This window comes from Heterocephalus glaber, unplaced genomic scaffold (genome assembly GCF_053883595.1).
Source record: "Heterocephalus glaber isolate CG9 unplaced genomic scaffold, H.glaber_assembly_v1.0 deba00000594, whole genome shotgun sequence".
NCBI classification, from domain to species: Eukaryota; Metazoa; Chordata; class Mammalia; order Rodentia; family Bathyergidae; genus Heterocephalus; species Heterocephalus glaber.
In genome coordinates this window covers 31790138-31816874 of record NW_028258151.1, presented here as the reverse complement: position 1 = coordinate 31816874, position 26737 = coordinate 31790138, and the positions used below count along the sequence as shown (strand labels likewise).

The 26737-nt window shown below is 41.0% G+C and overlaps 1 protein-coding gene across 2 annotated transcripts in view; it reads right to left on the bottom strand.

Annotated features, from left to right (window-relative positions):
- Ext2 (exostosin glycosyltransferase 2) overlaps positions 1-26737 on the bottom strand; it is a 134629-nt gene that overhangs the window by 66021 nt on the left and 41871 nt on the right. For both annotated transcript variants that reach the window (XM_004851993.4, XM_087205638.1), the window contains exon 8: positions 500-631. In XM_004851993.4, coding sequence (XP_004852050.1) covers positions 500-631 — 132 coding nt within the window. The remainder of the gene's footprint in view (positions 1-499; positions 632-26737) is intronic.

Sequence of the window (26737 nt, the reverse complement as noted above, 5' to 3'; positions counted from 1 at the left end):
CTTTCCTCACAGGGTGCTAGGAATGATTGTTGAAATAACGCACGGAAAGCACTTAGCACAGTCCCTGGCAGAGGGTACGCACCCACAAAGAAGCTTATTATCAAGTTGCCTCCAGAACTCTGTCAAGAGTTCTAAGCACTACAACCGCAGAAGTCATAGGGAAGTGTCCTTTGGAAGACTCCTGCCTCCTCAATTATTTTGGGCTGTCTTCCCAAGCACATAAAGAAACTGGGAGCTGTTGCCTCTGTATTTTTTACTCTTTTGTTTCCTTCTTGGTACCGGGGATTGAACTCAGGACCTTGCACTTGCCAGGCAGGCGCGGTGTTATTTCCTACTCTTGCAGAATTTCAAAATTAAGCTACCCTCGACAGGCCCCAAGTATAAAAAAGTCCTCTCTGATGTCATCTTTAAAGAGCCTTTATAACTGGAGTTCATTTTCCTTTCTCCCCTCTGGCCAGCAGCACCGTGCTGCCCATGGGGAGCACCAGAGCCCACTCACCACCGCAGGGGGGTCGTTCCATTGCTCATAGGAGATGGCAGCATATGGGTAGATGCGGTCATTGATGATCTGCAGCGTGGCCAGGGCTATGGCTTTGATCGACTGGAAGTATGCATCCCAGAACCACCGCACCTGTCAAGAAAGTGACATGCTGTAAACGGGCAAGCGAGACAGGCAGGGTGGGGAACAAGATGCTCAATCATGCTCAACTCTGGTCTGGGAATTCCTTTATTCCCAAAGACCGTGTTACCATGGGTGATGTGGGTCTGGGGCAGGCTCCTAGGTTCTTGTGTGCAACAAAGAATTGCATGTGGCATGCAATGGTAAAGAAAAAGCAACAAAGTTCATTAAGATGATAGGAGGCTCAGAGTCTGTGAAAGGAAAATGGCACGAGCACTGAGGGCTTTAGATGGGGGTGTTTAAAATGCTGAGCCAGTTTTGGGGCACCTTCCATTGGGGTCTTCCAGAGCAGGACTGACAGCATGACTGACAGGGTGCCAAGTCAGGTCAGTGGCATGGGACGCTCCTGACCTTTCCCATAATCCACTCTGTTGGAATTGGCTGTGTGGGACGCCGTCCATTCGCACGAGCCCTCAATAAGCTCCAGGTGAAGAAGGGTTACGGGGCGCTATTGGTGCGCATGTGTCCTGGTTTGCAGTTCTGGAGTTTCCCAAGGCAAGCTTTGATTTTCTTCTCTGTCTCCCCGTAGTAAACCTCAGGACAAGGTGGTGGTGGGGGGCCCGTAGGCTCAGGAGAGTGCAGGGAGCGGTCCCTTAGCTCCAGCTGTACTCTGTATGGATAGGTGCTGGGGGAAATGCACCTGCTGTCCACACCAACTCCACTAGAGGAACGCATTCATCAAATGCAGTCAGAATCAAAAGGCAGCAAGTGAAATAATGGACTCAATTGAAATAAAAAGAAACCCTGGTTGATGAAAATACAGTACTGATATTTTATATCACAGCAAGTTTAGAGTGAATTTTTACCTATGCACCTACTGCCCGGCTAGAGATCCCCTAGAAGATCCCCAAGGCCACTTCCCCGCCAGGATCTCAGCCCACTATTCAGGTTTCTCATGTGCTCACTCTTGAATTTCATGTAAGTGGAATGCAACAGTTTTTACTCTCTTGTTCTAACTTCTTTGGCTCAACAATATTTAAATCAGGTTTTGGTATCGAGGTTATGCTGGCCTCATAGATTAAGTTAAAAAGTGTCCCTCTTTTTCTATTCCTTGAGAAATTTTATGCAAAATTGGTTTTAGTTTTTCCCTGAAAGGCTTTAGAAGAATTCATTTAAGAAGCCATTAGTGTAGATATTTTTTTGTGTATAAAGATTTCAAATTATGGATTTTTTTTCATAGACACTGGATAATACATACTCTCATGTGTGTCAGCTTTGTAAGTAGTGCTTTTCAGGGAGTATGTTCATTTCATCTAAATTATTAAGTTTACTGTAACAAAATTGTGCATTAACATCCATTTAATGTTTGTAGAATTTGTAGTAATACACTCCTTTTCATTTCTGAAATTGTTAATCTGTATTTCTCTTTGTGCTTAGTCTTTATCAATTTTATGAATCTTTTTTAAAAAAAAACATCTTTTGATTGTGTTTGCTTTCTCATACATTTCTCACCCTATTTGGTTCATTTCTCTTATTTTTATTATTTCCTTTTATTTTGGAAGAGCTTAATTTTGCTTTTAGCTTCTTGAGATTAAAGTTTAAATCATTAATTTCAACTTGTCTTTATTTCTAACATATGGATTTAAAGCTATAAATTTCCCTCTATACACTATTTTAAATGTATCCCACATATTTATATATCATTTTCATTATCATTTAGATAAAAGTCTACTTTCCATGTCTTTGACTTATGGGTAATTTTGTTTTTCAATTTTAACTTTATTAGTATTTATTTGCAGTATATAATGATTACATTATGTATCTGTACATAACAATATTTTAAAAACTTGTCTGTGTGTGCATGTACATATATCTATGATTATGTGTATAACTATACACATTTTCCAAAATTTTACTTTCAAATTTGTACCCTCAAAGTTTGTCTCTAATAAAAATCATGTTTTGGGGTTTTAATATTCACGCTATCCAACAATCTTTTGCTTCTAAATATATAGCCCATTTATACTTAGTGTAATTGCTAATACAGCAGAGTTTAAGTGTATAGTCATTCTATTTATTTCTTAATTGTTTCATCTGTTCTTTTCCTTTTTTATGTTTAGAACCAACAAAAATTATTATTCCATTTTTTCTTCTTCGTTAGCTTGCTGATTATTAAGTCTTTTGTTATTCTTACCATATTAATAGTGGAAGAATATTTTAGATAGGTAGAGAATTCTAGGTTAGCAATTATTTTCATTTGGAACAGTCAAAATATAATTCCACTGTCTTCTGGAATTTTTCTGCAATGTTTTCATCCCTGTTTTTACTGATAAATCATCTGTCAGCCTTACTATTTCCTTTGAAACTTTTTTTGACTACATTTGAACTTTTCTCTGTCTTTGGCTTACAGCGGTTGAAAAATAATGTGCCTGGATGTGGCTTTCAGTGTTATCATACAGCTTCTTCAGTCTATGGCTCAATGTCTTTCACTGACTTTTGAAAATTTTCTGCAAACATTTAAAAAATATTGCTTCAGTCACCTCCCCTCATCTGGGACTTCAAATACACATATATGTGAAATATATTTCAGTGTTTTCACTATGGCCCATGGATTTTATTCTTTTGCCCATATTTTTCTTTCCATTTCATGGGAGTGTTTTCTAACCTTTTTTCCCAATTCAGTAATTCTCTAGCCTTTTTTCTTTGGTGTCTAAAACTGTTGTTAAACCTCTGTATTGAATTATTAATTTGCATTCCTATATTCAGCTCTATTTGGTTTATTAATTTTATTTATTTGTTTTTTGGTGCTGGGGATGGAGCTCAGGGCCTCACACGTGCTATATTCTACTATTGAGCTACACTCCCAGCCAGACCTTTTTAAAACTAGTTCCCATAACTTTTCTTTTATTTCTTTAAGAGTCAGCTAATGAGTGGCAGCTCCAATATCTGAATTACCTGTGGGTCTTTTTCTACTGTCTACTTTTTCTCTTTAGTTTGGTCACTTGATTTCAATTTCTAGCATACTTCCTAATTTTTTACTGGACACCAGATATTCTGTTTGCCCTCTGGGCCTCTACTGAAAGGATGGGGCATCTCCTGGGACCCCCACCTTCGTAGGCCTTGCTCGAAACCTTTATCTCCTAGTGCTCTGTGGCTGCTGAAACATCTGTGCTGCTCATTAGGCTCTGGCTGCTGCTTCCTATGGACCCCAGAGTCTGCCTTTGGCTGTGTGTATTCAGCATACACACACACACACATACACACACACACACACACACACACACATATTGCTTGTTTGCTTGTACTGTTTTCATTCCTCTGTGGTTTTCTCTTTCCTAAACATTTGCCTCTCAAATCCCAACCTCTGCACCCCATAGGACTAGAGTTTCTGCTTGGGACTGCATAGCCTTGAGCTGTGAAGTGGAAAGTGCCCTTGGAGGAAAAAGCCAGAGTAAACCTGAAGTTCACTTCTACACCATGCCTCTCGGGGAATGGTGTCCCTCAAGTAATGCCACATTGCTTGCTGCTGTGTGGAGGCAGGTGTCTTATCTATTCTGTCCCGGCCCCCTTCCAGGGGCATTCTTCCCAGCCTTATTTTCATCCAAGGTCTAGCTAAATTCCCAGGGCTGGCCTTGCACTTCTGATCCTTCTGCCTCAGCCTCCCAAATAACTTGGATTACATGTACCACCTCGCCCAGCTCTTTTTCTTTTTTGACAAGGGCATTATTCCAAGATCAGCTACTCTACTGGAGTCCAATAAGGTCTTTTGAAAGAAGATGGTTTCTTATTACTGGTCCCTAACCAAAGCAGGATGCTGGTCTAGACAAGCAGAGCAGCTTCAATTGGATCTGTGATCTCGCTCAAAACCAGAGGGCTTGTGCATGAGGGTGGACATGTGAAAACTGAGCACAGGGAAAGCAGGGGGAGGAAAAAAGACAGTTTCCAGTCTAGATGTGCCAAGATGTCTGTCCGGGGATCAAATGCCTAGGTACCTTCTGAGTTACATGACTTCCATTCTCTCCACTAACTCAGAGAAGGAACACATCACTGCTCGAATTGTTCCTATTGGAAACGCTGAAATGCAGACTTAGCTCACAAGGGCGTGTGGCTCACGAGTACTGGCCGCCTGCTGCTGCTTCCTGGACATGTCCTCCACACTGCAATCATATTTCTGCTTCAACTCATCTTTCTGCTTTCTCTCCCACCACCAGACAAAATAGTTACATTCCGTGGACCTGAAAGAACCTGTCTTCTCTGTGAAGCCTTTATGGTTCCTTTGAACACCAATAGCGCCCTTCCTAAAACACCCACAACCAGTTACAGCTGCTCTGTGATTCTCTCCGTAGTTGCAGATGGCCACGCCTCTCTCCAGCTAGATCAGGAGAACTTTGGCAGAAAGACCCCTCCCCTTTTTGTATCCTTTGCAAATGTTTAGTGTACGTGCTGCCGAAGCAAGCACTCCTTTGCAAATGTTAAGAGTGTTTTACTTCCTACAAAGCACTTATCCATGACCTCATCTCTTTATAACCACTTGTTGCTTTCTGAGGGCAGACTCAAGCTTAGTTTTATATGGAAGGGAACTAGATTCAAAGATATCGAGTGACAGAATCAAGACTCCGACCTGCTCTCAATTCAGACCTTTTCCTCTCCCTGGAGTATTAAGAGGACCAGCCCAGAGTAAGTTTTATGAGGAACTGAGCAGTATAAAAATTTACTATGCACCATGAGCCCACACATGTGCTGAATACTTACCTTCTTTTCTACCCAAATGGGTCCATCATCATATTTTATTTTAAATGATATTCAAATAAAACCAGACTCCAACTTTAAGCATGCCCAGATCTGAATGCTCACAGGTAGTCCAGGAAAGAGCAGCCTTGTGGGTTTGGAGAACCCAGTGATGGTAGCAAATCCACCTAGAATGCCAGCCAAAGGCACAACTGTGGGGCAGAGCTTCTAACCCAAGATGTCTCAAGTCATCTCTCTCCATCCACAAACTGCAGCTGACTCGGAAAGGAAGCAAGTGCTGCCAATAACTACAGCTTCAGTGTCTCCGGCTGAGCACAAGTGAGCTTCTCGTGCTTAATTGTTTCTGCAGGACCTCTGCAACCCCCTGAAGTCTTCAGGGGCATGGTAATTTACATTCCCTCCCGGACACAGAGTCAGCTACTTGTCCGTGGAGAGGAAGGAGTTTTCAGCTCTGCTAGCAGTGCACGCAAGTACCTCTGTTCTAATCCAGAGAGCGAATCCAAAGAAATGCTTATTATGTTCACCCTCAACCCCCCTCCAAAAAAAAAAAAAAAAACCTCAAAAAGTAGGAGCCACATTTATATTTACCTAAAAAGTCTAAATGAGGGATTCTTTAGCAGCTCTGAAAATTCCCCAGCACTCTAAGCTGCGGTGGCTCTGGCTGAAGAGTTAGGTCATACCAACACAACCGCAACCATGAACAAAGCATTCACGCCATCTTGGCTAGACATACACCACTGTGATTTTAAAACATGCAGATTTCACAGTGTAAGAACTACAAAATTCCTAAAAATTCAAACAGAAGCTCCCAGAGGCCAGGCATGGGCCAGATAAAACTACCAAGCAAACAGGGACTTCAAATGAAATTGCTTCTTCAGGTTATATATTAATGTCTAATTTTCAGTAACATAAAGTCAACAGCATGGATAATAATAATAAGTGCCTAAGTGAAGGCAGTTTGGTGTTGTGACAGGAACAAGAGAGGGAAAACCCTCCGGCACAATTTCAAGCTACCCAGCCTTTTTGTTGTTCTGGTGGTACTGGGGATTAAACCCAGGAGCTACTACGCTACATGCCCAGGCTTTTCTGTCTGTTTTTTGAGACAGTGTCTAAGTTGCCCAGACTGGTCTCAAACTTGGGATTCTCCTGTATCAGCCTCCTAAGTAGCTGGGATCACAGGTGTGCGTCACCATGCCCAGCTTGTCTGTGCTTTCTGAATCTGCAGGATGGCAATCATACCTTCAGTCTCACAGAGTTGTGAAGATCTGATGAGAGGTTTATAGAGCTCCTCATTCAGTGTTTGTCCAGGACAAGCAACTAGCAAATGACTGCTGTCCCCAACACTTACATGCAGCTGGTGCCTCTGGGGCCTTGGTCACTTACACTCTGAGACATTTGGCACTTGGGAACACGTCAGAGTGAGAATGGAAGAAGGGGAGGAAGAGAGATGGAATACATTCCGATGCCACCTCCCTCTTCCCAATTCCTGATGACAGTGAAGAATCCCAACCTATCAGACAATAGTTAGAAATAATAATCATGCAGCTTCTGAGGATGCAGACTGTCTTCCCCGAAACTCCACTCAAGTGGAGTTTCCACTCTGCTTTGCTCCCCACTGAGCCCCTGCCTTCCAGCCCAGAACCTCGCTGAAGCACAGCTAGGAAAGGCAAATGTGCCTAATGACACCCCTCACAGGCACCACTGGCAGCCACCAAGCCTTTTCACAACTTCTAAGTACCGATCCATGAAGCGGAAGGGGGAAAGTTAATAACGAAATCCCATCTTCAATACGGAATTTTAACAGGTGGCTAGTGGGGGATGGATTGAGGGATGACAAGGACAAACCACTCATTAGAGTCACAGCCAGACAGAAATGGGACTAAGAATGTCCCTTACATTATGCTTGGAGTCGGGGGGGGGGCAGGCAGACAGAGGCAGAGAGACAGAGGCAGAGAAACAGCTGTTCAAACTATGCCATGCAAGCACACTAGCTAAAAGTGGCCAGGACAGCCATCTTACAGGACAGAGACTGTCTGTCTGCCTGTCTGTCTGTCTATCCATGCATCCATCCATCCACCCACCCACCCTCAAGTAGCCCCAGAGCATCTGCATCTCAGCCTGGGGCTGCCCTTCAGTCACGCCCCCGGATGGAAATCAGGTTGATGGGGTTCATTCTGGATACTAAAGGATTTTCTAAGGAAACCCAGAAAATAAAGCAAAGGGATAAACCAGCCAGCCATGCTTCGGTCCCAGTTTCCATGCACTGATGCATTTTCATCACCCGACAATGACCAGCACTGTGCTTCGGCTCTGCTCCATTCTCTCCTCCCAGCCCACCAGCTACTCGCAGCAGAAAAGGCCCCCTCTGCTCAGGACGGGGAAAACCACAAGAGGACGTGGCCTCCACCACAGCAAGGAGCAAAAGCCCCCAAGAACTTGTAAACATCATAACTTGCTTGGGCCCATCAGAGAGCTGTGGTGACAGGCAATCAGGGGAAACAAATTTCAAAAGGTGCCGGACCCTCTGTGTTAGCCTTTTACCAGCACCATATCTGAGACAGTCAACTACATGCAGGAAAGGTTGATTTTTGGTTCATCGTTCTGGGGGCTCAGCCCCTGCTCAGTTGACCCCGTCGTTTTACCTGTGCCGGGGCAGCACATCGTGGTGTGGAGCAATGACAGCAAAACCACTGCCCTCACAGCCAGGAAGTGAAAGAAATAGAAAGGGTTCAGGTCCACTCTCCTTCAAGGGCCACCTCCAACGACCTGGAGACCTTGGAGCCTTTAACACAGGGCCTTTTGGGGGACACTTACTGAAACTACGGCACCCCCCCAGGGAGAGATGGGCACGAGGTATTTCAGCTTTGGAAGAGCACACGAGATGGCTGCCATGAAAGCAGCCAAAGAAAACAGCTTTTAATGGATTCTTACCGCGATGTGTACTATTAGGACAGTATAGACGCTCTAGATACAGGGAAGTGCATTCACCCGAAAGCTCTCTCCTGCTGGATGCTCCCGAGAAAGAGTAGGTGGACTCTGTGTCATCAAAAGCAGGAATCTTAAAGCACTTGGGGAGGAGAAGAAAACCATCCTCTTCCCATACCCAGACACAGATCCACTGCCTCTGGGAGAGGAGCAGAAAGGCCAGCTGCTACTGGGGAAGCAAAATCGTTCCAGCGCCAGGCGCCAACCACCAGCACTGAGGGCGGGGTCCAAGCAAAGGCCTGTGTTCTCAAAGCAATCCTGGGGGTCAGGAAACTCCCCACTCCACCATAAGCCTTACAAGATGTTAGCTGCTGTGGGAGGGGCGGACACCCTCCCCCACCAATGCCTGCACAGAGCAAGGGCAGGAAATCCTCTCTAGCCCAAGACCCTTACAGATCCACAGATGAAAAGTCGTACTAGCTGCCGCGGGGAAGGAGCAGGAATGCTGAGAAAACACCATCATGATGCCCCCAGCCAAAGGGCCCAAGACACAGGCTGGAGGGGACAGAGATGACCACTGCCCCCACCAGGCCAAGCACCAAATCCAAGCAATAGCAGTCTGCCACAGAGGAGGGGCGGGAGTGTGGAGAGAGGCGAGGGCAGCACCCACTCAGGGTGGAGGGGCAGTGGGACCTCTGCAGAGAACTCCAGTGGGCTGGGCCTACGCTAAGCACAAGGATGGAGCAGTCTTGGGTCTGGTTCTTTGCCACAATGGGGATTGAACCTAGGATCTCACACATACACTGCACCACTGAGCTGCATCCCCAGCCCTTTTTGAAAAATTTTTATTTTGAGACAAGGTCTTGTTAAGTTGCTCAGGCTGGCTTCAAACTTGTGATCCTTGTGCCTCAGCCTCCCAAGTATCTGGCATTACAGCCACCATGCCTGGCTACACTGTTCATTTTGCTCAAGATTGCTTTGGCTATTTTGGGTCTTTTGTGGTTCCATATGAATTTTAGGGGTTTTGCTCCTATTTTTGCAGCACTGGTATTTTGAGGGATTGCATTGATTCTGTAGCTTACTTTGGATAGTTCTGATTTATTTTACTCTTATGTCTCTTTGTGGATAATTTCTGTTCTGTCTCCAAGCTCATGCTTGCTTTTCTCGGCTGTGTCTAGTGGGATGAGAAGCCTATTGATAGAATTCCTCTGTAATGTTGTGTTTTTCATTTCTAGCATTTTTGTGTGACTGTTTTTATATCTTCCTTCTCTCTCTTAAAAATTCTCATTTGCTCACAAAGTTGTTCACCTTTTCTGCTGGATCCCTTACAGATGAAATATAGTTTAAAGTTCCTAATAGTTCCAACATCTCAGTCATCTTTGGGTCTGCTTCTATTGACAGCTTTATCTTGTGACAATACAATCCTTTCTTTTGTTTTAGTAAACAGTGAACATTGTGCATGGGAAACAGAAGAGACTGAGGTAAATATGCTCAGCAATGAGCAAACCTGTCCTTCAGGCCCCACCTCCTCAGCACGTGGGCTGGGCCTGGTGGTTCTGTGCACTGCAGATGCTGTGTTCCCAGTGACAAAGGCTTAATATCCAGAATATGTGAGGAACCAAATATCAAATCTCCCTAATAATCCAACTTAAAAATGGGCAAAGGACCTGAATGTCTCAGAAGAAGATGTACAATTGGGCAGGGCTAAGGCTCGAGGGCAGTGCACTTGCCTAACGTGTGACATCCTGGGTTTCATCCTCAGCAGCACACACTAAGTATAAATGGCCAACAGGTACATGAGAAAAATGCTGGATAACACTAATCATCAGAAAATGCAAATCAAGACCCCAGTGAGATATCATCATCCCCTAGTTAGAATGAGACAGTGGTTATCAAAGAGACAAAGCTATCAAATGTTGGTGAGGATGAGGAGAAAGAGGAAATCCCTCTCACTGTTTCTAGGAGTGTACATTAAGACAGTCATTATCAACAACAGTATGGAGTCTCCTCAGAAAATTAAAAACGGAACTATAGTAGGATCCAGCAATTCCTCTACTGGGTATATCTACAAAGGAAATGAAATCAGTATGTGAAGGGATGCCTTAACTCCCAAGTTTACTGCAGCATGATTCACAGTAGCCAAGAAATGGAATTAACCTAAGTACCCATTAAGAGGTAAAAATCTGGAGCTTAAAAATCTGGTTCTTTCTTCACTGCCTGTTGTAAAGGTGAGGCCATAACACCAAGGGGCCTGCCACCCTTCCTGGACACTCTCACAACAACTGAGCGGGCCCAGAGCTGAGCTCTAAAGATCTTTGTTCAACAGCCATAAAACTCAATGATAAGATAAAATTATAATCCAAGCATTTTTTTTTTGGCACTGGGGATCGAACTCAGGACCTTGTGCTTCAGATGCAGGCATGGTGCCACTGAGCTAAATCCCTGGCCCTAATCCAAGCATTTCTATTTCCAGTTGAGAATTATTATGCACAAGACTTTTGGATTGTTCATTCTTTTCTACTCCATTATTACAAACATGAGAATTACATGACAATTTACTTAGAAGTAGAAAGGGAAAAACTATTAACCAAATCAAGATAGAACAAGGAAGGCCCTGATTTCCCCACCAAGGTTTCTCATCTAACATAAGGTACAGTGGACCCTCAAGTTATGACCAGCCTGACATACGAACAACTTGGGTTAATTAGGTGAATGGAAGATTCATCTGCTTCTTGTTACCTAAAGTGTGTACCCAGGTAAACATCCAGATCTCAGGGCCGGGGATTCAGCTCAACAGTGCCTCGCCTGCCTTGCAAGCCCAAGGTCCCGAGTTTAATCCCCAGTACCAAAAAAGAAAAAAAAATCCAGATCTCAGCTGTGTTGACTTACAACCAACTTGAGTTACAACCAATCCTTGGGAAAATCAAGTTCGTAAGTCAAGGGTCCACTGTACTTTCAAAAAATTGTTTCCACCTGACTCCTCCCTCCAGCTTTCCTGCAACTTCTGCATGTTCAATAAGCCTGAACTTTTCTTTTCTTTTAAATTTTATTTTATTGGTACATTTTAGGTATACAATATAATGACATTCATCCTTGGAAATTTGCACCTTTACATAATCTCTCTTGGTTCTTCTTTTTTCCCCCTTCTCCTGCCCTCCCTTCAACCCCTCCCTATTTACAAAGACTTTGTTTCCATTTTTTCATATTAATTCCATCCCCTTCTTTCCTTTCCCCTACCCCTCCTACTTCCCCTTTCCCCTTTTCTTCCTATTTCACATTATCTATTATACCTTTTAGTCCTTATTTACACTTTCAGTTTCTCACACTAGAGAAACTATTCGGTATTTACACGTGTGTCCTATTTATTTCACTTAAGAGTATCGCCTCAATGTGCATCCATTTAGCTATAAATGTCTCTAATTTCTCATTTTTTATGGCTGAGTAGTACTCCATTTTATTAAAAAAACATATTTTCTTTATCCAATCTCCAGTTGATGGGCATTTGGGCTGTTTCCAAGTTTTAGCTATTACAAACTGTGGTGTTATGAACATGGGTGCACAAATATCACTGTGGTATGATTCTTTTAATTCTTTGGGGAAGATACCCAGCAGGGGAAGAACTGGGTCAAATGGGACTTCCAGTCCTAGTTCTTTGAGGTATCTCCATATTGACTTCCACCGTGGTTGCACCAGTCTACACTCCCACCAGCAGTGGTGCAGTGTTCCTATTTCCCCACAGCCCCGCCAGCATTTGTTATTGGTTGATTTCATGACAGCAGCCATTCTTTCTGGGGTGAGGTGGAATCTCAGTGCTGTTTTCATTTGCATCTCTCAAATGACCAGTGATGTTGAACATTTTTTCATATGTTTATTTGCTATTTCTACTTCTTTGTCTGAGAAATGTCTGTTCATTTCAGATGCCCATTTTTGGACTGGGTCTTTAAATTTGGGAGGTCTGATGTTTTTCAGATCTTTATAGATTCTAGATAGTAGACATTTGTCGGGGAACACCAGGTGAAAATTTTTTCCCACATTGTGGGTTGTCTCTTCACTCCATTGGTGGTTTCTCTTGCTGTGAAGAAGCTTTTTAGTAAGAAGAGATTCCACTTGTTGATTATTTATGTTAGCTCACAAGCAACTGAGGTTTTGTTCATAAAATATTTTCCTACACCAATGTCTTTAAGAGTTCTACCTAACCTGTTTCAGCCAGTTTAGCATTTCTGTTTTAATATTTAGATCTTTAATCCATTTCAATTTTAGTTTAGTGCATGGTGAGAGATATAGGTTTAGTTTTAATCTTCTGCAAGTTGAAACCCAATTTTTCCAGCATCATTTATTAAAAAGGCTATCTTTCCTCCAGTGAGGGTGTTTGGCTCCTTTGTCAAAGATGATGTGGCTGAGTGTGTCTAGAGTTGTTTCTGCATCTTCTAATCTGTTCTACTGGTCCTCATAGAGCATACTTAAGTAAGTGCAAAGGAAATGAAATTATCCCCTGTATGTTATCAGACCACAGTGCAATGAAATTGGAGATAAATAGCAAAAGAAACTGCAAATATTCCATAAACACATGGAAATTGAGCAACACACTTCTGAATAACCAATGGGTCACAGAGGAAATTAAAGAAGAAATCAGACAGTTTCTTCAATTAAATGACAATGACAATATAACAAAGCGGAATCTATGGGACACAATGAAAGAAGTCTTACGAGGGAAATTCATAGCAGTGAATACTCACATTAGGAAAACAGAGCAAGCTCAATTAAACAACCTAATGCTGAACCTCAAGCTTCTAGAAAAGGAAGAGCAGGACAAACCCAATAACTTGTACCTATATACAACCTTCCTGGGGTGGTTGAGGCATCTAACCTCCACCATCTAGTGTGGGTCAAGCACAGAGAAGCTAAATACAGATGAGTAGGTCAAGTACAAACCTCTGCGCTGACAACAAAGAACTGACAAGACATGTGCAGAAATCCTAGCATCATGTGCAATAGCTGACTGTACCTGCATGAATCTACCTTTTCCTGTACACACTCTTCATTCCCCGAGTCCTTGGGAAACCAGGCTAGGAATCCTATCCCATGAATGGTCTCTCTTCTGCTTGAGCACAAATACCAACAATGCTTCATTCAGGTGATACTGCTTGCCTCTCCACAATTTCTATCTTGAATTGGGCCACAGAGCCCAAAGCTGGGCTGGTAACATTATGAACTTGTGATATGAGAGCTGGTAACACCAAGATCTGTACTTTGTCTTTTCATGACTGCTATCCCAAACTGAGGAAAAGAACCCATGGCAGAGTGGGGACACCAAAACCCTGCAGAACCTTCTCACAGCTTGGAGGCTCCATAAGCATATTCTATGCCCATGTTATCAGTTTCTTGAGAGGAGGAGAGAAGTTCACAAACATCGATACATCTTAACTGAGGAGCTCAATAACCACAAACAAATAGAAATCACCTTCTTTAAAATAAAAATGGATTTCTGAAGCAAAAAGATTAATATACTTGAGACAGATCAGCATGTCATTTTTTTCTTTAATAAAATATTGATTTTGTTAATTTACTTACATCCAAAATACCTTATGACAGTACCTTTCTTTGCTCCCTTATTTAGGAAGCCATTTTATTTGCTTCCTCCACAGGCACCTTCCTAGAAGTCTTTGATACATCCCAAAACACTGCTATTATCTGGTACAGTTTTCCCAGGCCTATTAATCTCACCTCTAATTATTTGAACATGGTCCTTTTGGAACCAGCATACATGACACTCACTGGAAATTTCCACAAAGCCACAGGCTTTGGTTCACATAAGAGCAGCAGCAGAATTAATTTTACAACTTTTTTATAGGTGTACATTTTTATATCTTTTAGTCTTGCAAAGTTGTAACTGACTTATTTTTATCTTTTTCTTTTGAAATAAATTTGGGCTAAGAGAACAGCTTTTCCTAATGCTAATATATCACCATGCTCCAATCATCAAAACTAAGAGGTTAACATTGGTACAACTGCATTAACTAGATCACAAACTTCTTTTTTCTTCTCCAGATTCCCCTAGTTTTTTTCTAAAGTCCTTTTTCTGTTCCCAAATCGGGTCCAGAATACCACATTGCATTTATAGTCATGTCTGCTCAATCTCCTCCAACCGTGACATTGTATTAGCCTTTCCTGACCTTGACACTTAGCTCAGTACTGCCCAGGAATTTGGTAGAACATTCCTCTTCTTTGGGTTTTTCTGATGGTTTCTATTCTTAAATGAAGGTTATGGATTTCAGAGAAGAGCACACAGGTGAAGGGTCCTTCTCCTCACATGGCACCAAGGAAATAACTGCGCTGTCACCAGGACCTACTGAAGCTACACAGTGGGGTTTGGCAGGTTACTCCACTGTACTGTTACTGTCATGCTATCTTCCACTGTCCCTCAGGAGTGAGTCACGAGGTGCAGTTCATGTCAAAGTGGACCTGATTAAGCGCTACCTCCTGGAGAAAGGAGTATCAAATAATCTAGCGCAATGTTTTTAATGTACTTTGAAAGGATTAAAAATTATGAAATTGTTTTTGCTGAATATTATAATTTTTAACCTACTTTATGTATATACAATATGGCCTTATGTTAAAATCCTTAAATCTACCAGGATTTGTGACAGATGGAAAACCTAAAAATGTTTTCTTTATTCATTAATAACTTCACCAAAATAAAAATCTGACATTCACCACTGAAGTTGAAACTTGACAGTATATCTCATCTATTTAAGAAAATGCATATGGCCATTTTTTATTTCAAAAAATCTTAAGAGAACATCTACCAAGCTCTCAAATATTTCTGAAATTCCTTCCAGTTCCACATTTTAACTTGTTTTGATATTTACACAAAATTATTGCACAAAAATAAAAGTAATCATCCAATTTGCTAACATGGAAAAGAATGAAACAAACTTTAAGAAAACTAGCAAAAATAATGAATGAATATGAAAACAAAAAAATGGAAAGGAATTTGAAAATAAATTCAAGAGCTTCCCATAGATTAGCTATCAAGGAAGCCTTAAAGAACCAGCTAAAAATCTATCAAAGCTAAGAAGGAAGTTGCCAGCTACAAAATACTTTTACACAAATAAACTCTTACATCCTAACAACACCCAGTGATGTTTTACACACACGAGTCATAGCAGAGAAAATCTTCCCAACTTCTCACAGTTGATTACTTGTAGTCCTTGTGATTGACTATTAGTTGCCTCGCCTCAAATCTATTACCTCCTTCATCCTTACTAACAAAGTCAACTTAAAATACTAAATTTCCCTGCCCTTACAGCAATGGATGACAATGTGACACAGAACTGGCCAATGCAGTGCAGTCCCTGGGAGTGTGATATTCCTAACCCTAAGGACACAGTCCTGTTGCAATGAGCCTTTGATGTCTCCCCCGCGCTCTTTCTTCTGCCTGCCTGGTGAAGCAGATGTATTGTGACTAAAAACAAAGGGCCAACACCCTGAAGGTGACAGCAGAAACAGAGAAAAAAGCCTGTGTCTTAATGAGGTCATTTAGCCACCGTACCTGCCCTGGACTATCCGCTTCCAGTTTGCTCTCAATGTGAGACAAACAGAAATTATTCCTTTAAGCTATGGTTAGTGGGTTTCTGTTGTGTTGGTCAAATATCTTCCTGATACTGTTCTCTTTTGCAAAGATCATAAAACAGGCTTTATTTCCTGAAATACAAAAGTAATCATTTTTTGCAGGTGATAAGATCCTATACCTGCAACTGCAACAGAATTAGCTAGTAACATGCAAAGTAAATATGGAATTGAGGAAGGTAGATAATTACAAAATATACATAATAAAATCAATAGGTTTACTCCACTTGTTTAGGTCACAAAAGACCACCATCCATTTCATAACAAAAGACAGAGCAAAAATCTGAATTTTCTTTAAAGCCAGTTTGTATTCTTCAACCTTGTTAATTTACTTATTCAATAGTGTGCTTGTGGGTTTCTTTGGGTTTTTTGGTGTACACAATTGTATCATTTCCAGATGAAAACACTTTTCTTTTTCTTTCATTTCCTCAGTACTGGAGCTTGAACCTAGAGCAGTGGTGGCAAACCTGTGGCATACATGTTATTTGTTTTTCTTTTAAGACAAAAGATGTTAATGTATGGGTTGTTTTTTCTACACTAAAACCTCAGTTTTCAGGTTTAATTGCAGTGTTGGTACTTTGCGATAAATAAGTGGGTTTGGGGTTGTAGTTTGGCCACTCACCTCTAAAAGGTTCACCATCACTGCCCCAGGGCCTCATGCATGCCAGGCTAGTGCTCTACCACTGAGCTACATCCTCCGCCCTTTTGTTCTGAGACAGGTCTTGCTAAGTTACCTGGGCTGGCCTTGAAATTATGATCCTTCTGCCTCAGCTTCCTGAGTGGCTGAGGTTATAAGCCTGTGCAACTACAACTAGCTTCTTTTCCAATTTTTATGCCTTTTATTTCTTTTTGAGGAAAGTATTCAATATTATTATACCATTAAGTATAATTGCTAGCTGTAAGGTGTTTGTAAATATTCTCTATCAAATTGCAGATATTTCCTTCTATTCCTCTTTTGGTGAAAAGAATAAGGAATTTTCTCAATAATTCACATTAATGAATTTTTTTTTTTTGGTACAGGGCATCGAACTCGGGTCCTTGCGCTTGCGAAGCAGGTGGAGGAACCACTGAGCTAAGTCCCTGGCCCAGGTTAATGAATTTTATCACATGATTTTTTCTACATTAAAAGAGAATCAGAAGGGTTCCTCCTTTATTGTCTTAATGTGGTAATTTATACTGATTAAATCTGTTCAATGTTACCCACTTAGCATTTCTGATCTCACTTTAATAACGCTTTTTTAAATATACTGCTGAATTCACTTTGTTTTGTTTAGGACTTTTGCACCTATGTTAATATGACAAAGCTGCCTGACACCAGTGATTCTAAGATGTATCATTATAACACTAAGGAAAAGTTTTCAATTAAAATATTACACAATGCTAAAACTATATCAACTGTAACACAACCCTGATAACAGAGATTTTTTTAAAATGAGAAAACAAATGGGCCTTAGAATCAATTAAATACAGTGCATATGTTCTTGACCCTCCCAGTGACTCTATAAGTGACCTAGCTCCAGTTCACATATAAGAGAGCCGGGTTCGGAAAGATAGTAGTAACTTGCTCCCAGTCACAAAGCCTAGAACCCACAGGCCCAGAACTCAGAGGCAGCGTGCCTAACTCTAAAGTATGTGTTTTTCACCATGGTCCTGCCAGCAGTGCTGCCCTGCAGGGTAAACCCAGAACTGCAGCCAGGCTTGCTTAATCAGGTCAAGTTTAACCTAAGGCTTTTCACCAGCACAGAGTTCTCTGAAGGTCATTAAGGAAACAGAACACGTTTCTCAAACACCTTGTCAAGGCAGAATCATTAAGAACACCACATGTTCAAACGCAGTGAGAGCCCTGCAGATTCTGGTGGCTGAATGACTGATGCACAGGAAAGCGACCCAAGTCCCAGGGTTGCCAGGAATGGCACTGTGTTAGGGAGATAGGTGGCTGAGCATCGGCTGCAGGATAAATAAGACTCTAATTTGGATTCTGCCACTGATTAATTATAAAAATGTTGATAAGACATTTAACTTTTCTAGATCTCTGTCTATATCTCAAAATTAAGAGGACTACAGAGCTGGGGATTTAGCTCAGTGGTTCTGCCGCCTGCTTCACAAGCGCAAGGACCCGAGTTCGATCCCCTGTACCAAAAAAAAAAAAAAGAGGACTACATGATCCTTAAGGACTTTTCTATATCTGAAATTTGGTAACTTCCCTGGCAAATTTCTGTCTCTTCTAGTAAAAAAAAAACCCAGGGCCTGCACAGGGAACTACATATCTAGCTTTTTTTTTTTTTTTTGAGACAAGGTCTCACTAAGTCGCCAAGTTGCCCAGGCTGGTCTCAATCTTGCAATCCTTGTGCCTCAGCCTACCACACTGCTGGCATTACAGGTATCTGCCACCGAACCCAGCTTGTACTAAACATTTTGTGTCTATACTCTAAGACTCATCTCTTCCGCCTGATGTTCACCATCCCCCCAAATGTTTTGCCCCCAACATGTCAAACTCACAGCCCACCATTTCCTACGTGCTTCCCCACTGGCCTACAAGCTCATGAGCATTACTTTCTTCACAGAATTCCTATTCCCTAGGAAGCTGTTTTCCTTCTGCTGCAGCTACTAAAATTCTATCTGAGACTTCCAGTTTCCAGTCCAGCATTTCAGGAACTTAGAATTCACCACTCTGACCCCATACAAATAAGAAGCTGAACAAACTGAAAAATCAGTAATTCTCCTCCAACCCACCTGACAAGTGAGGTCACAGGTCAATCTACTGCCTCCCATGCCCCCAAATTGGGGCCACGGATGGGTAAAGACACAAAGTCACCATGTTACTAGAGTAGGAACCTCTGCAGGACCCAGTGCCCGGGTTGGAAAACCCAAACTGGAGCTGACAAATCACAGAGGCTCAGCGTGTGCACAAGTCTGATAGTAAAAATGTCCAAGGGAACACAGGATGGAGGGGTGTGTGTTCTCAAACACTTTTGTGAATTAAAAAAAACAACAGTTCAATCAGGTATTCAGGGAGTAAACAAACAAACAAACAAAACCGTGGTGTTTCTAGGAAGGGTGGAAGAAAGTAACCATTGTGAAACGCACCAGAGCTGCTCACAGGGGAAAATACTGTCCCAGAGGCCACCTGCTGGGGTTATATCAAAGTCCAAAGTATGTAGGCAAAAGAAACACCCATCTCAAACCAGCTCCAGCCTTCGACACGGACATGCTGTCCAGGCCTGCTACCCACACCGTCCACCCAAGGGGTGTAACTGAGAAGCAGGTCAGAGGCTCACCGAGGGACTAAGACTTATCAAAGGCACAGAGAACACTGACCGGCCCCTCACCTCACCGCCACACTGCAGACTCATTTACCAGAGCTCTGTTCACCCAGTCAGCCTGCCCAGGCTTGAACATGAAATTAAGCATACTGTGGGCAAAAACAGAAGACACTGAAAAAGCAGCAACACCAAAATTAGATATGGGAGAGATGCTGGAATGATCTGAACAGAAATTTAAAACAACTATCTATAATTAATATGTGAAAGGCTGTAATGGAAAAAGCAGACAACATGTAAGAACAGACAATATACGCAGAAAGATAGGAAAGAATTTTTTTTAAAAAGGAAGCTAAATATCCAAAGGACTGTAACAGAAAAGAAAAACATATTAATAATGGGCTCATAAGTAGACACAACTGAGGGAAGCATCTCTGAACTTGAGGATATTACAATAAAAACTTCTAAAATTGCCAAGCAACGAGCAAGAAGATAGAAAGAAAAGAGAATAGAATACCCAAGAACTATGGAACAAGTACAAAAGGTATAACTACAGTAACAGGGAATATATGTAGGAAGAGGAAAAACAAAAACAAAAACAGAAAAAGGAACAGAAACAATACTTGAAGCTATGACTCTTCCTCCCAAATGGTCAGACACCAATCTACAGATTCAGATAGGAAGCTCAGCAAACACCAAGCAGAATAAACGTAAACAAAACAAAACCCAAGAAGAAACTACACATAGGTATATCATAATCAAACTTCAAAAAATTAAAAATAACATACAGTGGATCGTCAAGTTACAACTGGCTTGACATACGAACAACTTGGGTTAATTAAGTTAATGGAAGATTCACCTGCCTCTTATTATCTATAGCATGTACCAGGTAAACATCCAGATCTCAGCTGTATTGACTTACAACTAACTTGAGTTACAACCAGCCCTCAGGAACTGATCGAGTTCGTAAGTCAAGGGTCCACTGTATCTCAAAATAAGTCAGAGGAGAAAAATAAAAAAAAAACCCTTATTTACAGAGGAGCAAAAATAATAATTATATCCCTCTTCTCAGAAACCATATAGGCAAGAAAGTGCAGTAAAATATTTAAAAGCATTAAGAGAAAAAACTATCAACCCTGCAAAGTAGGGCTGCAATGTAGCTCAGAGATAGAGCGCTTGCCTAGCATGGGTTCAATCCCCAGCCCCAGATAAATAACAACAATGACAATAACTCCAAAGTGAAGGAGAAATAAGACTCTCTCCAGCAAGCAAAAATAAAGGAATTTATTGCCACCATTCTTACCTTGGAAGAAATGCTAAAAGAAGTTCTTCAGAGAAAAGGAAAATAATAAAGGTCAAAAACTGAGATTACCATAAAAAGAGAACATCAAAGAATGAATAAATAAAAGTCAACTTACTTTTTTTATTCTTAGGGGGCCATCCAAATAACATCTTAATGAAGATAATCAATGCAACAATGTATATTTAGTATAAACAAAATGAATGACAGCAACAATACATGGACAGGTGGAAAGAATTACAAATAGTCTATTCTTATAAGGTACATATGCTTCCTATGTGATAATATAGTGTTATTCGAAAGTAGACTTGGTTTATTTGTAAATGTGTAGTACAAACTGTAGAATAACAACTAAAAAAAAAGGTAATAAATAAATAGCACAATTGATATGTTAAAAAAGAAGATAGAATCATTTAAAATGTAGAAAAAGAGAAATCAAAAATAGAAACAAAGAATACAGGCAACAATAGAAAACAGTAACATAGTTGATATTAATCCAACTTTGTTAGTAATTCCTTTGTCAATGGTCTAAGTGACCGATTACAAGAGACTCTCAGAATGGACCAAAAATAAAACCCAACTATACACTGTCTACAAGAAACTCACTTTAAATATAAAGATGCATACAGATTAACAAAAAGTGGATAGTCTATCAGAAATGGACAGGTGTAACAGGCTAAAATATCAGCAAGGACAGAGTGGAACTTAATAATACTATCAATGAATGAGATATAAAAAACTATAGATTACAGCTGGCCCTCTGCATTGACATGAATTTCCATCAACTGTAGCACCTATAAACACCTATAAAAACCCAACTGTATCTGTACTGAATGTGTGGATATTTTTTCTTGCCCTTATTTCCTAAACAACAGAATAACAAGTACTGTATTTATAAAGCGGTTGCATTGTATTAGGTATTATAAGCAATATAAAGATAATTGAAGTAGAAAGGAGGATATGGACAAGTTGTATACTATGTCACTGTATGTAGGCAGCATGAGCATCCGCGGACTTTGGTGTCCACAGGGGTCCTGAAACCAGTCCCCAAGACACCAAGGGATGACTGTACTTGATCCAGAACAGCACAATGTACATCCTTCTTAAACTCACTTGATACATTCACCAAGTAAGACCACATTCTGAGCCACAAAGCATGCCTTATGAAATTTTAAAGAACAGAAATCACAAGATGTCAGCTCTCAGACCACAGTGGAATTAAACTAGGAATAAAAACAGAAACACAGCTGTAAAAGCCCGGCAAACTTGAGGAAGGTTCTCCAGGTGGTCTAAGACCCATTCCCCACCCCTGTTTTCACTCATAGTTCTCAGGAGTTACTGTATCTTAGAATACACAGGAATGCAATATCCTGAGATAAAGGGCAATCTCTGGTTGGGATACACGGACTCTGTTCTAGTCCCTTGTACAAACAGGATGCTTTTCAATGCTTGAGTCCAGTGGGTATAAAGCCAGAGCAGCTGCTTTCTGGGGTCCCTTGGCTGAGGTCCAAGGAAGGTAGGTACAGATAAGATCCCATGTGTCCCAGGCAGCTTTCCTGAGCCTTGAGGAACTGGCTTGTAATGACTCCTAGGCTCCTGCTGTCCCTCACCGCCTATCTTTAGGTAATAAATTCACTTTACTTAGTTTGTGTGTGGGGATGCTCTCTCTCACCTGACTCAACCAGGGATTAAAGTGGCAGTCAAAGATGCAGTGGGCTGAACTGTTGACCGGTACACAGAAAAACTGCTTCCAACTAACAGACAAGTCAGAGAAGAAATCATAAGACAAATTTAAAAACATTTTTGAAACTAAATGAAAATGAAAACATCAACTACTAAAATTTATAGGATGTAGAAACTATTACTTAGAGGAAAATATATAAAAATGAATACATATTTTTTAAAAAGAAGATTAATAATCTGGGTTCTGACCTTAGGAAACTAAAAAAGAAGAGCAACTTAAATCTAAAGCAAGCGGGAGAAAGGAAATAATAAAAATTAGAGTAGCAGTTAATAAAATTGAAAACAGGAAATCAAGATGAAAAAACCAATGAAACCAAAATTTTGTTCTTTGATAAGCCTCTAGCCAAGCCAAGGAAAGAGATAGAGAATGAACACAAATTACTAATAAAAATTAAAGAGGGAACATAACTACAGGGGAAAGAAGTAAAAGGTATACATATTGGGAAGGAAGAAATGAAACTGTTTTTGTTTGCAGGTAACAAGATTATGACCATTAATCCTTACATGCCAGTGTCATTGGATTAAGAAACACCCACCTCCCACAACAGTGAAGGACACTCCTGGGTGTGTCTGGGTGGGTCACAGAGACTTGGCCTTGGGTACTACATCTGGTCCCTCGCCCATTCCTCTCTGGCCCTGTTCCTCTGCTCTGCTTCTTGGCCGCTCTGTGTCTAAGCAGCTTTGATCCACCACACCCTTCTATCATGATGTTTCTACCTTGGAGCCAGCCGACCATGGACTGAATCTCCTGAAACTGTGAGCTAAATTAAACCTTTTCTCCTTTAAGCTGTATTAGGTACTGTGTCTCAGCAATAAGAAAGCTAACTAATACAATGATCATTTATATAGAAGATCCAAAAAATTCAAGGATAAAGACTGCTGAAAATATGACAAGGGTGTAGGACATAAGATTAATACACAAGTCAACAACTTTGCTACATACTGGAATATGTAAGTGGAATTTGATAAATAAGTGGAATAAATAAGTGGAATTTGAAATTTAAAAAAATCATTTAAATTAACATCCCCCCAAAATGAAATACTTTAGTATAAATCTAACAAAATATAAAATCTAAAAGACAAAAACTATAAAACTCTTATGAAAGACATCAAAGTACTAAGTAAATTGAGAGGTATCCCAAAGTCATGGATGAGAGGACTGAATATTGTCAAGATGTCAGTTCATCCTAAGTTGAACTATAGATTGAAAACAATCTTAACATCCTAGCAAATTATTTTGTGGATATCAACAACCCTACTCTAAAGTTACATGAAAAGCCAAAGACCCACAACAGCAACTCAATGTTGAAGGAGAATAAAGGAGAAGACTGACACCACCTGACTTTGAGACTTACTAGAAAGCTCCAGTAATCAAGACAGTCTGGTACTGAAGAAAGAACAGACACACAGATCAATAGAATAGAATAGAAAGCTTAGAAATCGGCCCACATGAAATAGCTGACTGATCTCTGACAAAGAAGCAAAGGAAATACAATGGAGAAAAGACAGTCTTTCAACAAATGGTGCTGGACCAACTGGACACCCACACACATAAAAATGAAGCTGGATACAGACCTTACCATCCTGTGGAAAAAAATGAATCATTCATCTAAATACAAAACTAGAAAACATGTAGAAGATAACACAGGAAAAAATCTAGATGACTGTGGCTATAGTGATGACTTTTTGGGTACTACACCAGAAACAAATCATTCGTAAGCTGGATTTCATTAAAATTTACAACTCTTTCTCTGCAAAAAGGGATGGGAATGTAGCTTAGTGGTAAAAAGCTTGCCTAGTGTATGCCAGGCCCTGTGTTCAATCCTTGGCACATGAAAAAAAAAATTAAAAAGACAATGTCAGGAGAAAGAGAAGGCAAGCCACATTCTAGGAGAAAATATTTGCCAAAGGCCTATTTGATAATGGAGTATTATCCAAAATAATAACTCAGAAAACTCAAAAATAAGATGAAGAACCAGATAAAAATAGCAAAAGTTCTGAATGGACACCTTACCAAAAGACATATAAAGGTACATGAAAAGATGTTCAATGTATTATGTCTTATTAGGGAATTATAAATTAATACAACAATGAAATACCCATATGCATTGAAGTGGCCAAAATCCAAAACGCAATAACACTAAATGCTGGTAAGGATAACAGAAAAATAGAAACACTCATTCATTACTGCTGGGAACACACAATGGAACAGCCACATGGGAAGAAAGTCTGGCAGAATAAACATATAAGAATAAACATATTCTTAACTATATAATCCAATAATTGGGCTCCTTGGTATTTACTGAACACATACGTTCATACAAAAACCTATACACAGATGTCCACAGCAACTTTACTCCTAACAGCCAGAACTTGGGAGCAACCAATATATCTTGCAGGGTGAACAGATAAGCTGTGGTACACTCAGGCAGCAGAACGTTAACTACTCAATGCTGAAAATAAACGAGCTATCAAGTCATGAAAAGACACGGAAGAAACTTAAATATTCCTAAGGGAAAGGTGCCCATCTGCAGAGGCTGTATGTCAATACTGTTTGATCCCGCTGTATGTGGTCAGGAAAAGGCAAAACTATGGAACAGTTAAAAACATCAGTGGATGCCAGGGTCAGGAGAAGAGAAGCATGATCAGGACATGCACAGAAGGTGTTTAGAGCAGGGAAGGTCTCGCCATGACACTGTAATGGTGCACACAAGTCACCATGTATCTGTCCAAAACTACAAAATATATTATGCCAAACATGAACCATCACATCAACTTTGGGGTCTCGTGAACCATCACGTCAACTTCGGGGTCTCGGATGATAGCGATTTGCTAGTGCAGGTTCAGGAATCAGGGAAAGTAGCAGGGTGGCGTGGGATGCTGATAGCTGGGGAGGTTGTGCACTCACGCGGATGGGGTAAACAACAACTCCATGCTTTCTGCTCAGTTTTGTTGTGAACCTAAAACTGCTCTAAAAACATAAAATGTATTATTATTTTTTAAAAACCTCTGTTTGTACTTTAATATTCATCCCTTCCCTGAGAGGGGTCCTGAGGTGAGGTCCTTCTCTTCTATTTACATGACAGTTTTTCAGGATGGTCAGCTTTATTCTCTACCGCATTATTATTTAATGGGGAGAATAAAATGATCTTCCCAGAGGAACTAAAATTCTCTGATGGCAGGCCCACAGTGCTGTGCAAAATTTACTGGACCCCATCTACAGGCAAGGATTCCAAAGTCACTGGGTTTCTCTGGGTTCTCACGGTTCCTTCACACTGGTATCCTGCACTTCTAGAGTAACGCCTTGTGTCCCAGAAAATCGGAGAGGATTAAGGAGACTGAGCTCCACCCTCAGTGTCACCACTCATTTTTCCCAGTAGCAGCAAAGCAGAACGAGACTTGGCTTAGCCAGCAGATGCTATTTTAAGCTGCGCTGCTCCAGGGAACAGCTGAGAACCATTTTAAACGCAACCACTGCCTAGTGCAAGATCTGGTGTATCATACCTTGGTGAAAGCAAATTTGCTTTTCTCTATGATCTCATACAGCCCAGTCTTCCTTGCTACAAATTAGTTTTTTCTAGGATCTCCTAATCTTTATTTTCTTATCCCACATATCTGTCCTTCTAAAAATACATTAGAATTTAAGATACACAGTGAGTTATTATTGCTGCTGTTACGTCTTGTTTAAAATAGTCTATCAAGCTGGGCATGGTGGTGCATGCCTCTAATCCCAGCATTTGGGAGGCTGAAGCAGAAGGATTGCTGCAAATTTGTAGCCAGCCTGGGCTACATGAGTTCAAGACCAGCCTGAACTACATAGTGAGACCCTGTCTCAAAAACCAAACCAACATCCCCAAAATAGATAAATAAAATAGTCTCTATCCAGTCGGCACACAGGTCGCGAGGAAAAGTCACTTTAATGTTAACCAACACTGTCATGAAACTCTGACATACTAGGTGGACCCTTTTTCTCTCTCACCCTTCTTGGGACTTTGAGAAGTTGCTCACAATTCTTCCCCTTCGCTGGCTGCAAAGAACTTGCTCCTCTGATCTGACTTTCCCTACACCTAGCATTTTTATCAACCACCTCTTAACCTCCTCCAATTTAATCCCATTTTCCTGGTGCCGAAATTCAGGGTTCACATTATCACTGGGGCCATGTCCGGGATCCCTGCTCGCTCTGGAGAATTCCTAAAGAACTCCCAATGGCGGCGGCAGCAGCCCCATCCCTGTACGAAACACTCTACAACTTCCCCCATGTATAGCTTCATTTCTGGTTCTGGAGCTTATTCTTACATCCAAAACTAGGAGTCACTCAAAGGTTAGAAAACCAAGCAAGTACAAGACCAGTCCTCAAACCCTGTTCTCACACAGAGCTGGCTGGAAATCCCCGAAGGTACATATATAAGCACATGTCAGGGATTTGAAGCAGTGTATTCCTCTCTTTGTCTCCAATCTTGGTATTTATATTTATGGGAGGGAAGGGTGTTTGAAGAATTAACATGCAGTTAG